The sequence below is a fragment of the Schistocerca piceifrons genome, chromosome 4 (genome assembly GCF_021461385.2).
Source record: "Schistocerca piceifrons isolate TAMUIC-IGC-003096 chromosome 4, iqSchPice1.1, whole genome shotgun sequence".
Lineage (NCBI taxonomy): Eukaryota > Metazoa > Arthropoda > Insecta > Orthoptera > Acrididae > Schistocerca > Schistocerca piceifrons.
This window is the reverse complement of record NC_060141.1, coordinates 544,379,778-544,393,420: the sequence shown is the minus strand read 5'-3', so window position 1 is coordinate 544,393,420 and position 13,643 is coordinate 544,379,778. Positions and strand designations below refer to the sequence as shown.

At 40.5% G+C, this 13,643-nt stretch overlaps 1 protein-coding gene across 3 annotated transcripts in view; it reads right to left on the bottom strand.

Annotated features, from left to right (window-relative positions):
- The window catches only part of LOC124795495 (kinesin-like protein KIF21A), a 493,366-nt gene that overhangs the window by 155,613 nt on the left and 324,110 nt on the right, over positions 1 to 13,643 (bottom strand). For all 3 annotated transcript variants that reach the window (XM_047259545.1, XM_047259547.1, XM_047259546.1), the window contains exons 3-5: positions 3,295 to 3,534; positions 2,944 to 3,162; positions 2,418 to 2,576 (exon numbers count right to left, since the gene is read on the bottom strand). In XM_047259545.1, coding sequence (XP_047115501.1) covers positions 2,418 to 2,576; positions 2,944 to 3,162; positions 3,295 to 3,534 — 618 coding nt within the window. The remainder of the gene's footprint in view (positions 1 to 2,417; positions 2,577 to 2,943; positions 3,163 to 3,294; positions 3,535 to 13,643) is intronic.

Here is a 13,643-nt window from a genome sequence, read left to right as displayed (position 1 = left end):
TGACATCACTCATAACATCAAGTCTGTTTGCAGTGTCAAGGTATAGGATATACCCATTGTGTGCAGTCTCTCTAACTAGCTGCTCACGATAGTTTCCAAAAAATTTGTTCAAAAGTACTTCACAAGACTGCTTGCTCATACCTGTTGCAATGAACCCATGGGTGTCTGATTCTATACTCTGTAGGTTTAAGCCACCTCCAACTAATATTGCATGATCTGGGTACTTCCATACTACTGAGTTTTCTTTGATACCAAGGCAATTGTGCACAAAGAACTCATCCCACCCAACCAAACAGTGAATTCCGCGTACTACTGTGAGACTTTGCAACGGATCCATGAAAACGTGCAGCGATGACAGCCCAAACTTTGGCATCAAGGGAACTTGCTGCTGCATCACGACAACACGCCCTGTCACAGGTCCTTGCTCACCAGGACCTTTTTGGCAAAAAACAACATGTCGGTTGTACCCCACCCACCGTACTCGCCAGATTTGGCACCTTGCGACTTTGTGCTATTCCCAACACTGAAACTCAAGTTGAAAGTCCATCAGTTCGACACTCTAGAGAGGATTCAAGAAGCATCGCTGGTGGTGATAAACACCCTCAAGAACAGGACTTCCAGAAAACGTTTCACCAGTGGCAGAAGCACTGGGACAGTGCGTTCATGTGGATAGGAACTATCCGAGGGTGATGGTGACCATTAGTCCAAAGGTAAGGTTTTCAAAAGGTGATTGCACCAGTCCTGAATATTTCGGATAGCACCTCATACTTGTCTAGACAACTTCACGGCCACACTCAAATTCGACCTCAATAAAGAGAATATTTTTGTTGATCTCAATGAACACTCTCCCCCTCCCTCCCTCCCTCCTCCTCCTCTACGGGATCTAATCTGTCTTTCCAATATACATTCCATGATTTGCTAAATATTTTGTAATTTTCTACTTCAGGTCTCGGGCATCTCTCAGTCCCAAGAACAATCTGAAAGTGAGTAATTTACTGGAAGCCAGGAAATTCTGGAACTTTGTTACTCCTCAACCCAACAGATTCCCCCTCACTCTGTACTGTTCCGCCATGCCAGCCTACGCCTCCATGCATCCTCATGGTGCGTTGAACATCACTGGCTCTAGTACCCATCTGCCACATGCCTAGCCCATGCACCTGCCAACCCAACCCAAACCTCCTTCACTCCCATCTTGCACCCTTGGTACCTCCCTCCAAGCCATTAGCCACCAGTCACCAATCCCATCTCCTGCTTCCTACTTCTTTCTTCCTCCACTCAACTCACTCAACACCATCTCCACCCCCAGCACACCTGCTGAACTGCAACCTCAGCACTGTCCGTTCACCCAGCACAATGCAGATGCACCTCTCGACAACTCAACGCCTATGTTAAATAGCTACATCCTGCCAGATATTTCCCACAGTTTTTATATATATGTGGGTTCATGCACGATGGAGCTCCTGCACATTTCTGTCGAAGTGTTCGTACACTTCTCAACAACAGATTCGGTGACCGATGGAGTTCTAAGAGGCGGACCAATCCCATGGTCTCCACGCTCTCCTGACCTCAACCCTCTTGACTTTCATTTGTGGGGGCATTTGAAAGCTCTTGTCTACGCAACCCCGGTACCAAATGTAGAGACTCTTTGTGCTCGTATTTTGGACGGCTGTGATACAATACGCCATTCTCCAGGGCTGCATCAGCGCATCAGGGATTCCATGCGACGGAGGGTGGATGCATGTATCCTTGCTAACGGAGGACATTTTGAACATTTCCTGTAACAAAGTGTTTGAAGTAACGCTGGTATGTTCTGTTGCTGTGTGTTTCCATTCCATGATAAATGTGATTTGAAGAGAAGTAATAAAATGAGCTCTAACATGGAAAGTAAGCATTTCCGGACACATGTCCACATAACATATTTTCTTTCTTTGTGTATGAGGAATGTTTCCTGAAAGTTTGGCCGTACCTTTTTGTAACACCCTGTATATTATCACCTTTGTGAATTGCTCCCTTGCAGGAGATATATATATATATATATATATATATTATAATAGAGAGAAACATTCCACGTTGGAAAAATATATCTAAAAACAAAGATGATGTGACTTACCAAATGAAAGTGCTGGCAGGTCGACAGACACACAAACAAACACAAACATACACACAAAATTCAAGCTTTCGCAACGAACTGTTGCCTCATCAGGAAAGAGGGAAGGAGAGGGAAAGACGAAAGGATGTGGGTTTTAAAACACACACACACACACACACATATATTGCAAGTTTATAAAATGTTTTTCAATATTGCAAGTTAATATAATGTTTTTCAATAAACTGTTTTGTCTCTCTAACATCAGTGTGTTCAAGGACTCTTAATAACTACGGTATGTATAAAATGTTACAATTTATTCATTACTCACGAGTCCACAGTTGATTGATATCCCTTCTCTAGCTCTTTCTCCAGTGGCACCAGTTCTTTTCAGACGTTCTGAACCAGCCAGATCCACAAAATGAAATTTGGCTGTTAATGTCTCGAACTCTTTTCCACCGTCTGTTGGATTTTCATCATCATCATCTGTCTAAAGTACAGAATATTAGAGTTTACGGATGTATCAAAGAATAATAATCCATATAACCTCAGACTATCTTCATATAGTTGTATAATTAACCTTTACACAAATAAAGCTGCTTTGCTCTATTTTTTTTAATTACTCTTTAAGGCAAGCAGTTACTTATTAGAATTTGTCTATACACTGTTTTGATGTTTATAATAATAGATCCAAATTTTATGAATATATCTAGCAGTAGCAGTGAAAGATAAGCATTCAGTGGAGGTGAATTAAATCCTGTGACTATTTGTTTGATAACTGGTGCACAAGTACAATGGATCACCACATTAGTTAGACTGCTATGTGGGAGGAAGCAACAAGTTTTGTTTCCAATTACCTCTACTTTCACGAGCCTTTGCTGTTTGATGTGTAGGGTAAATATTGCATGTGATCTTGAAGACTGAGCATTCATCTGTGTGCTAGCAGTGGTTCTTGATAAAGCACCTAACCTAAGGCACTGTAAAGCCTCTTCTGCCGAGGAGACAGATTTCATTGTTACACCAACAACATAAATACCACCTTCTGCATCTTCATGAATTTTTATACCAGTTTTTCCCTGAAAACAATAATTTAAAGAAAATAACACAAGAAATTCAAATAAGGCTTTATGTAATTATTTCCTTGTACATACTCAATACATTTTAGTTTAATAATAAATACTGCAGTGAGTCTGGAAATTGTGTCTCACCTTTGTGAACTGCTCCCTTGCAGGATCAAACAAGTCAATTATTTCTTCATTGTAAAGCTCCATGAACTGTGCCATAATTTTAAATTCTGGTGGTGGCTGTCCCATCTCTTTTGCTTTCTCCACTCTCGAGGCAATGCCATTAAATAAATGATTAATAGCTCTTGGTATAATTCCCACCTGCGATGGGTCAACTTCAACATCAAATCCCGTCCCCATAGTGTAAGTCTTCCCTGAGCCAGTCTGAAGTAAAGAAGTATATAATATATTATTCTCTGCAGTATAGTGTATAATGGTAACATACTAGTGCACGGGCATAAAAATGTTTAATTTATTCTCTCTCAAACAGCTAGCTAAGAAAGTGTGAGGTCATTTTTCTTAGTGAAAAAAGGATTGAGCATAAAAAGTAGTAGATTTAATATTTTATAATAACTAAGCAATTTACAAAATAAAGGCTCATTCAGGTCCGTAAATCTGAAAGTTAATCACTGAAATGATCAATGGTTCACAATGACATTAATTTACTGGAACAAAATACACAGTTAAATTTAAGAAGTGAGAACCTAATGCAAGGTAAGCAGTGAAGACAGAAACTGAATTGGCATATATATAAATCATCACAGGAATGTCTCTTTAATTACCACTGGATTGTTGGATAGTTGGTTGATTGGTGGCTAAAGAACTAAACAGTGATGTTATCAGTCCTTAAGCCAAGAGAGCATTCATTCTGAGATAGTGACATCGGTCTGAAATTTGAACAGAGTATCAGAGTACACAGGAGCTGTAAAAACTGGGGTGTTTAAGACAAGACTGATGCCAGAGCTGAGAAATAATTTCCAGTGCAGACAGCAGAGCAAATGAGGGACTGCCTTTCACCACTCACTAACCCAACTGAAGACAGGACAGTGGCAGAGAGAATGGCTTCTAGATGGAAGACTCATAATAGTAAAAGTGAGAAGGTCAAAAATATAATGTAAATCAGTTGGAAAACAGAAGAAAGAAATAATCTGTCAAGTAGGTGGGTGGGGCAAGGTGAGTGTCCCCTGGCCTCTCCATGCAATAGGAAACATACCTCCCCAACCCATTATAAGCGAAACACTATAGAGGGAAAGAGCACCAATTATCATAACAGAAAACAGGGTGTGGTCAAAAAGAGCTGACTGCCTCTAAAAGCAATTAAAACAAGATTACAAAAGGGATGACTGATGTAGCTGGAGAAGGTGGTATTTCAAGGATGCCTCAGGCCTAGCATGCGGCAGGAGATGCCCAACCCCACGACCCCACCCCCACACCAAAAATAGTTTGTTACATTGTATCTTGAGAACAGAAATCACTTTCACAAAAAATAATCAAGAAACAGTTCGACGACCAAGCGAGGTGGCGCAGTGGTTAGTACACTGGACTCACATTTTGGAGGATGACGGTTCAATCCCGCGTCCGGCCATCCTGATTTAGGTTTTCCGTGATTTCCCTAAATCGCTCCAGGCAAATGCCGGGATGGTTCCTTTGAAAGGGCACGGCTGACTTCCTCCATGTCCTTCCCTAATCCGATGAGACCAATGACCTCGTAGTTTGGTCTCTTCCCCTAAAAACAACAACAACAGTTCGACTGCCCACGAGTCGCCTGTATGTACTAGAGGAAAAGAATCCTGAAGATCACACTTACCCTGGAGAGCCAGAAGGAGGGGGCATTCCACCAGAACGAACCACTATCTGTAATGCTCCACAACCACAACATGAGGGTGGCTCATTACATAAAATATAACAATGGGTTAACCTGGTATAATAGACGCAGAAGCAATACAGGATTCCTTCCAAGCAGAATGGAAGGAGGAGTGTAGTGCTGCAGTATTCTCCTAGATGGTGTGGAGGGGACAGTAGCCCATGAGTAGTTGTTTCATTGAGGGATGAGATATCTTATATGCACTTGCAAATCTGCACTAGGAATCACCAAAGCCAACATTCACTGAGTAATCACTTCTCTAGCCAAATGGTCAGCTAATTCATTCTCTGGGATGACTTGGGACCCAGACAAAATCAATTGAACAGCAAGCATGACTATGGTCCGAGAGGAGGTCATAAACAGCTCACCACAGGGTGACAGGAGTAATACAGATCAATGGCCTGGATCCCTGCTCACTGAGTCACTAGAAACTAAAATGCAGCCTAGGGGCATTTGCCCAACAAAATGTAGAGCTCTGATAATGGCTAACACATCTGTCGTAAAAGCACTCAAACGTCCTGTCAACTAATGTTGTTCCTAGTCAGCGTTGGTTTTAGGGCCAATAGTATTAATGACCATGGTATCCTGATAGTCCTGAATAACTGGAAGGAACAGACACCGAAAGGTCATGGGAGTGACTGACACTTTAGGACCTTTAAATAAATCAATATTAATTCTCAGTCTGGATATTAATAAAGGTGGGGTGTGCAGGAAAACATGGGGAGGATGGAAGGACATTCAAAGGAAGCTGAGTGGAGGTCCCAGTACAGGGGCATTCCTACTGGTAATCCCCCAACCAAGGGCAGGTGTAAGGGATTCAATGTTCCTCTCATGTAAAAGAAACCGGTAAGTTGGATGATTAGAAAATTGTTGGCTGGTGATTGCATAAGTGAGCAATAGTCGGTACAGTCAGAACTGAAGAAGGAAGAAAATCACTTGGGCAAGTAGGCGTGCTAAAGGACTAGTACAGAAGGTGCCAGTGGCTAGTCTTATTCCATGATGAAGGAGCAAGTAATGTGATCCACACTGCAAGAGGTGTCAATAATGAAGCAGAGAACATTAAGCTTCCACATGCAGTTCGTCTTTAGTGATGAATATGGAGCAGCCAAGTTAGCTTTTTATCAAAGGAGAGTCCCAAAACTCAGGACTATGAGAATGTACAAGTGGTGGGTACACAAATAGGTTTGGGATCAGGATGGACCACAATACGATGCACAAATGCATGACTTCCGTTTTCACTGGTGAGAAACTGAAACCGTGGAGAAGGATTCAAGCTGAGACACTCTGGATGACAACTCGGAGTTGGTGTTCAGCCAAGACTGAAGAATAAGAGCTACACCAAATGCAAAATTTGTAGATGTACAGTGCAGGGATGACCAGGGGTCCAATGGAGAACACTACCCAATCGATGGCAAGGAGGAAGAGTAACACTCTTACCTGCAAGAAAACATTTTCTTGAATATCTAGGCGGCTGAGAGATAATCAGTTCTAACCCAAAACAACCGCTGGGACAAAAACTGTCAAATAAAAATTGATGGGTTGGCTGAAGAGGCCCAGTGATTGAGGGTAAGTAAAATGTGTGTTGCATGCACTATGAAGATCAAAAAACTGTCAGGTGGTGTCGGCATTTAGAAAATGCCTGTCTGATTGACATTTCCAACCTAAACAGATGATTGGCTGTGGATTGTCCATCCCAGAAACCAAAAGGGTACAAAAGGCGACATAAATGCATTGCAACCGGTGGGCTACTATCCTTTCAAGCAGTTTGCAGAGTACGTTGGTGAGGCTAATCTGTCGGTAGCTGTGAAGGATTCTTGGGTCTTTGTCTGGGTTAAGCACTGGGACAATGTTACTACGTCAACATTGCAAAGGGAAGATACATTTGTGTGTCAAATACAGCTGAAGACCCTGAATAGGTGGAAGATGTGAGTAACATTCAGATGTTGAATCATCTCATTATGAATCACGCCTGGAGCCACATTATGTGATGAAGCAAGAGTGTGAAACACTTCCTCAACAGTCGAAGGTGGGGGTTGAACCATTGGGAGATGTCTTTAACTAGTAGTTTGTGTGTTTGAAAGGTTGCTGGAAAAGAAGAGGATGCCAATGCTGTCACGAAGTGGGACACAAGGTGTTCAGTAAGAACAAATACTTACAAATATCATCCTGAAGGATGATACCTGAAGGTATTTTTCATCTTTACTGTCCCAGAAGACTACAGAGCTTGGTCCAAGCCTAGGATCATGAGTCAAATGTTACCAAAGACGTGACAGAGCTCCCAGCATTCTTTGTCACTGCATTGAAGTAGATAGTGAGCTTTGATGCAAACAAAAAAAAAAATAAACAATCCAAGTTCTGGCCCCAGACTGGCCAATCCTCCTCCTCCTCCTCCTACCCACATGCTGCAGCTCCTTGATCCATCGGATGATGCAAAAGTGTGCGTGATTTACGACGGCGGCCGAGTTTAGGTTCGTTCTGCGCATCTGACGTCACAAAACACAGTCAGCCAATGAACAGAGAACGACGTTGCCAGAGCTTGACTGCAGTGCAGACCACGGACGAGTGGCTTCAGTTTCAGAAACCTTCGGTTATAAATAAAGTAATTAAACAAAAGCAATGTCTTGATAGCAGACTTTCTTTTATAGAAAGCTTGGAAAAAGCATTCTTTATACCAATTGCTTCATATTCTATTAATTAATTAAACCAAACAAGCAATTAGCCTCCTAATTCAGGAGATAGCAAGGAAAGGTGTTTGTATCATTCTCACGAACCGCTTTTTCGAAATAAAGAACAGCGGTAATTGTTTATTTCCTATTGTACTTCGACGAAACGTGAATAATTTATAGTCATATCATCAGTGTTTGTCGGTATTTTTCATGACATTCTACAGTCCTCCAGGAGTTTATTCAAATGATGAGCTGCGTTGGTGTAATGGTTAAGGTATTTGACTACAAAGTGAAAGGTTGTGTGTTCAAACCCTATTCGGTTCTTAATATTTTGTTTATTTAAAAACAATATCGAGGTGCCTTACTTCATGAATTTTATTTGTTTGAATGTGATTTTTTGAAATTTCTAGATCTCTTTGTCTCTTCATTATAATCATAATAAGTTTTCGGTTTTTTCTAATTTTGTCCTCCAATATTTCGAAAAGGCACACATACAATATTCATGTTATCTGTTTTGTTTGTATATCTTCTCTTCCGCAGTCGCTGTTTTACTATTCATATTGAAATATATTCTTTGCGACAGTGTTAAAAGTATTATTTATAGCAGAATTTCGGCTCGTACGTTGCCGAGTTACTTGATTGTCTGACGCAATTCTTTGCTTCGCTGCTTTGGCAACATCATCATATTCAATGTTTTCGTCAACTGATCTATGTTTTGGCAAGTATTTGCTGTCCATTGTGACAAACACAAATTTTTTGCGCGTTGCGCCTCACTGACAATATATTTTAGTGTCTACGTTTTATTACGTCCACAATTCAGTTTTGTGTACTTCACCAATTTTGTTTTAATCAGAACTTTTTAGAAAAAAGCGAAATGACTCTGGTATAAACAAAAGTTTTATTACAGTCGCGAAAGATGGAATATTTCTCAATATTACATACGACACCTATCTGGTACTTAAATTAAATGAGATATTGTTATAAAGTAAATTTTATATGAAATTTTGGTATATTGTCCAATTTCATTCTGAACATTGTGGCAACTAAAACGACCATACGGAAAGTATACGCTATGGACTTTTACCTCTGCAAACTCTTCAAAATTTCGTGCAATGGTTTACTACATTTAATGCTGCACAATAACTGCATTGAACATCGAAACAAAATTAAGTCATTTATGGGGGGGGGGGGAGGTATCACTCAAGAAGAAGCGTAAAAATAAAATTTTTGGGCCAAATAGTTTTTGTGACTCGAATGATAAGTGTGTCAAAGCAGTCGGAACACCATGTGTCTGCACAGGCGAGCAGTGCTGTGATGACAAAATCGCGCACAGTGCGGAATGCGGGGAGTACGTCTCTGTAGCAGCGAAAGGGTTAATGCGGCCGTGGTGGCTTTACTTCATAAACTGTGCGCTCCCCCCTAAACGTAAGTTTGCGAACTATACTATACTATACTATAGCGCTGCTTCTTTTGGCGTGTGCGTCGTTTGCAACTGGCAACGCAGCAGTCTCCCGCGTCTGGGCGGCCATGCGCGAGCTGCCAAGATAAAACAATTCAACTATAGTCCTCTGATCTGTGGGTTTTTATGGAGATAAGTAAAAAGAGGGAGCCATGAGTGGGAGGGGGGGTGGGGCAGTTGTAGATCCATTTGGAGAAAACTAAGTGGGAGGGGGTGATAGCTGTCATTTTTGCATAATTTGGTATCTCGACAGGATGTAGACGTTCGTTTTTCTTTCTCACCTCAGTAAATGACAGGGAATCAGATGATTTATAAACATATTTTCCTTTCTTTTTGCATACTGGGTAAATTGGTGAATATGGAGGAGGATGATGCATACAACTGGTACACAAAGGGGTTTGCTCGCAAGGATGATCTTCACGGAGTGATCAACCGCAGCTTTCGCATTTTGAGTCTGTCGTGCAGTGGGATGACGTACAGCTAAAGCATAAGAGTCAGAAACACTTTGTGAGCGGTGGGATAAAGTTTCGCGTCATTCCTGTACATCATGACTAATTTTTTCCCGGAGAATGAAAAAAATTCCTATAGAAACCAAGATTGAAGCACATGCACCTGTTTGATTATTCTTAGGACCAAGACTGAGGAGCATGCATCTGTTCGATTATCCTTGGGACCTTTTTGGATGCATTGGACTGTGTGTACATCTCACCTTTTCAGATTAGTTCTTAGCGTGTTGGCTGTTTGGAGTGTTAAATGTCTGTAAAAGCTAACTCTTAGAACCATCTTCAAAATTTCATTTGCAGCAGTAGTCACCCAGTAATTCATGTCTGAAGACCTCTAGATTGTGCAGCAGAGGAGGCTTTAATCAATTGTGATCCACTGTGTGTTTTTTGAAATGAGTAAGCTACTCCAAATTTATCTTCTATATGTTCCATAAATGAAAGAATGGTTTCATCACTGAAAGTATCTCCATCCAACCAAGGGCTCTCCCAACAGGTGTCACACAGCTGCAGTAAATGTCACCTGGCATGAGAGCCACTGGCATGCGTCCTAGTGTCCCAAGAAGACAGGTCACTATTCATTGGCGTGCATTGGAAGCTGGCAGCACAGGCATCACAGTTGTGGTCCCTGTATTGTCAGGGGACTTGAACGAAATGGTACATTAATGACCCCATCACATCAGGTTCACTAACATATGGGTGTTTAAGTATGGAGTGGAGTTTCCATTGTCACTGTGTGCAGATGATCTTTTGAACTGTAGCCAGTTAGTGCTACTCAAGGCATCCACCACAATTGGTTCACATACTCGAAAATTTAGATGACGGAAGGTCAAACTTAAAAGTGGACCAAATATTACTTCAGCCAAAAAGTGATGTAAAGGAAATGGATAAAGATGTGAATGAAAGAAAGCATAATCTAGTCAACATCAAAGACTGTCACCATGGTACAAAGGCTAAGAGAAGTATGGAACCATAAAAGGTGGAATCTTTTGTGGTTTTCTGTATAACAGTTTATTCTACTTTCTTTTCTTGGTGAATGTGTGTTTGGAAAAAAGAAGAAGAAGAAGAAATCATAGTTGTCATACTATCAGCATTCACAGGAAAGAATCCGAAATACATTCATGTAATAATATTATTATTGCAATCACTAACTCTTGTTTCTTTATATCCCATAAGTAGTTTTGTAGCTAAACACTCATTTTCTGCTAACTGTTTTTAGCGATTTAAAAGGCACTAAGTATTGTACTACACCATTTGTGTACACAATAATGCAAATCAATAATATATTGGTTTTCACAGCCATTTTTTCCTTATCACTTTCACTAACATTTACTCACAATTGTCATGCAGTGGGCTTTTTATTGGCATGAGCTGTAGCACAGATGTATAAAGAAGCGTGTTCCAAGTATCTGAAGATGAGCAATTATCAACTCCAAAACTAGTTATGCAATTTAAAACTGTGTGACTGGTTGTTGTTAACATAATAAAACATAAAATTACATTCCACAGTCACAGAGTTCAGTGTGATTCCAAACTTATACAACAAAAAATCAGTTCATCTTTAAAATAGATTGCTGACACGGAGCAAAATCGGATAGGCATGTAATAATTTTTGAAGTGGATGTGTGTTGTGTACCATTACAGTTTTCTGTTGCAACTGGTTTAGGTAATAAGCTGAATACTGATCTTGATGGCTCATAGTTGTCTGCCTGTATTTTTAAGTATTTGTAATTAGTCGAATTTTGGTTAATGTGTGCTATGCTGGGCTAACAAAACTGACCTTTTGAGCAATGTATCCCTGTTTTGCAATCACAGTAAACGGTTACTTAGCCGTTTTGAAAGATTGTAGATTTAAGATGTTGGTAAGATGCTAGCTAAATATCCTGCACCCTCTTCACCTACAATGTTTATCTGAAGTTCAAGCAGAAAGAACACACTGTTATAGAATTTATTCTTATAATTGAAAGTGCAAATGCAGCAGTGAGAGTGGAACCTGCTGGAATCCCAGAGGCAATACAGTACAATCTGCATTTGCAAGCTATATTCTGTGAGGATACACAACACTTTCACATTCAAGAATCATTTGTGAATATTGTGGAACTCGAGCTAAACAATGTTCTGGTGACAATGAAAATTTGTGCTGGACCAGGACTTTAACCTGTATTTACTGCATTACCTACGAGGTCGTCTTAAGTGCTTCCGCTATCTGTGCATGCTCCCTGGACAGATCCGAACTTCCATGTGTCTACATCCTGTGTCTAAATCCTGTGATCAAATAGACATTGTGAATCTTGCACAGGGAGAGACCTATGATTAAAGTGGTGGTCCTATTTTTAGGCATTAATTACTATATTGCAGTGCCTGCATCATTTCGATGAACTCTGCAATGTCTTTCAGAAATGTTCTTGCATGCATGCAAGGCTGTAACTTAATCACACATCCCCTGCACACTATTCACAGTACCTGTGTTAGTATAGAATGCACACAGAACTGGAGATGGGCAGTCAACATCTGAACTGATTCAAAGAACCAGATATTTTTAAAGAGTGAATTATGGATGATTAGGAAGAATGAGTGGGATGAAAATTCTAGAATAGGCTGCTGCAACAGTGGCCCACCCTGCATCCTTAATAAATGTTTCCAAAGCTACAAAAAATGCATACACCACATGCACCTGTGGATTTTCACACTTTACTATTACATAAAGCTTTCTCCTCCATGAAAACAGAAAATAAAGAAAGCTCCATTTCTTTCTATTTATTGGCTGGTGGGCAGTATCCATTCAGCTATCTTAGTAGTAATACTATGACAATATGAAAGTAAACACTTTACCCAGTCTGAAAGTCGAAACAAAATATTCAACCCAGCTAGGAATCGAATCTGGGCACCTTCGCTTCACTATCTGCCATACTGACCACACAGCTACTGGGACAAAAGAAAGAAGTACTTCAGGACATTACATTAAGGCAGAAAGCACTTCCAGCATCATGTTTCCACTCTTGAGTTCAAAAGAATATCTCAAATTTCAGAAGTTCAATACTTTTGAGTGAGTTGTTACTTCTTGTCCTCGACTTAGCACCTGACTCTGAATGTGTTGCGAGTGATCATAAAAGCTGTTGTCTTCAGCTACTGTGCGGTCAGAGGGTATCGCAAAGTGATCCAGGAATCACTCCCCTTCACACAGCTTAGGCTCCCCACCACTCTCACCAATCATATATTAGGCTGTCTCACTAGCTCACTGCTCTCCCCACCACTCTCAGGAATCAGACTGCAAAATAGCTCTCTAGCTCACTACTTCACACCACTCTTACAGATCAGATTGCAAGCTAGCTCGCTGCACCCCGCCGAGGCAACTAGCTCTCACGGTCAAGATCGCTTGGAGCAGCAGACCACATGGCGACTTGAGACGTCACTCCATTCTCTGTGCTCTTGGCATAATGATGCAGCTTGCAACTCGCTTTCTTAACTTAGCACCTCTCCATCCGAGTTCAGCTATTTATTCTTTGTATCCTTATTTGATTTGTTCTAGGCGTCCTCTTCTAGTGTTGTTGCTCTTGTTTTCTTGTAGTGCGGGAGTTCTTGTTAGGTGTTCTGTTATGTCTTCTTCTATGACTGTTGCACTTATAGTTGCTGTTGTTGGTGTGTTGGTAGCCTTTATGAAGGTTTTAATTACTTTGGATAGGTGGGATACTAAATATAATGGTATGCACAACACACAATTATTTTAACATACATGATAGTCCAAGTATAAAGGTTGTTTCAGGAGAAATGGTCAATATTCAGAGGAACTATCATTTGAAGCAAAAACCTAAATATGGACATATGCCCTATTCGAAATAGTTTCTGAAATGCAATATATTTAAAGTTACTTTTGTATGTTTTTCTTGAGCAAAACGAAATCTGCAGCCTCTAGCAAAACTTGTTGCAGTATAAAATTAAACTACATTAAATTTCCTTTAGAAAGGTCCAATTCATTTTTTCTCAAAGGCTCACAAGTTGCATGA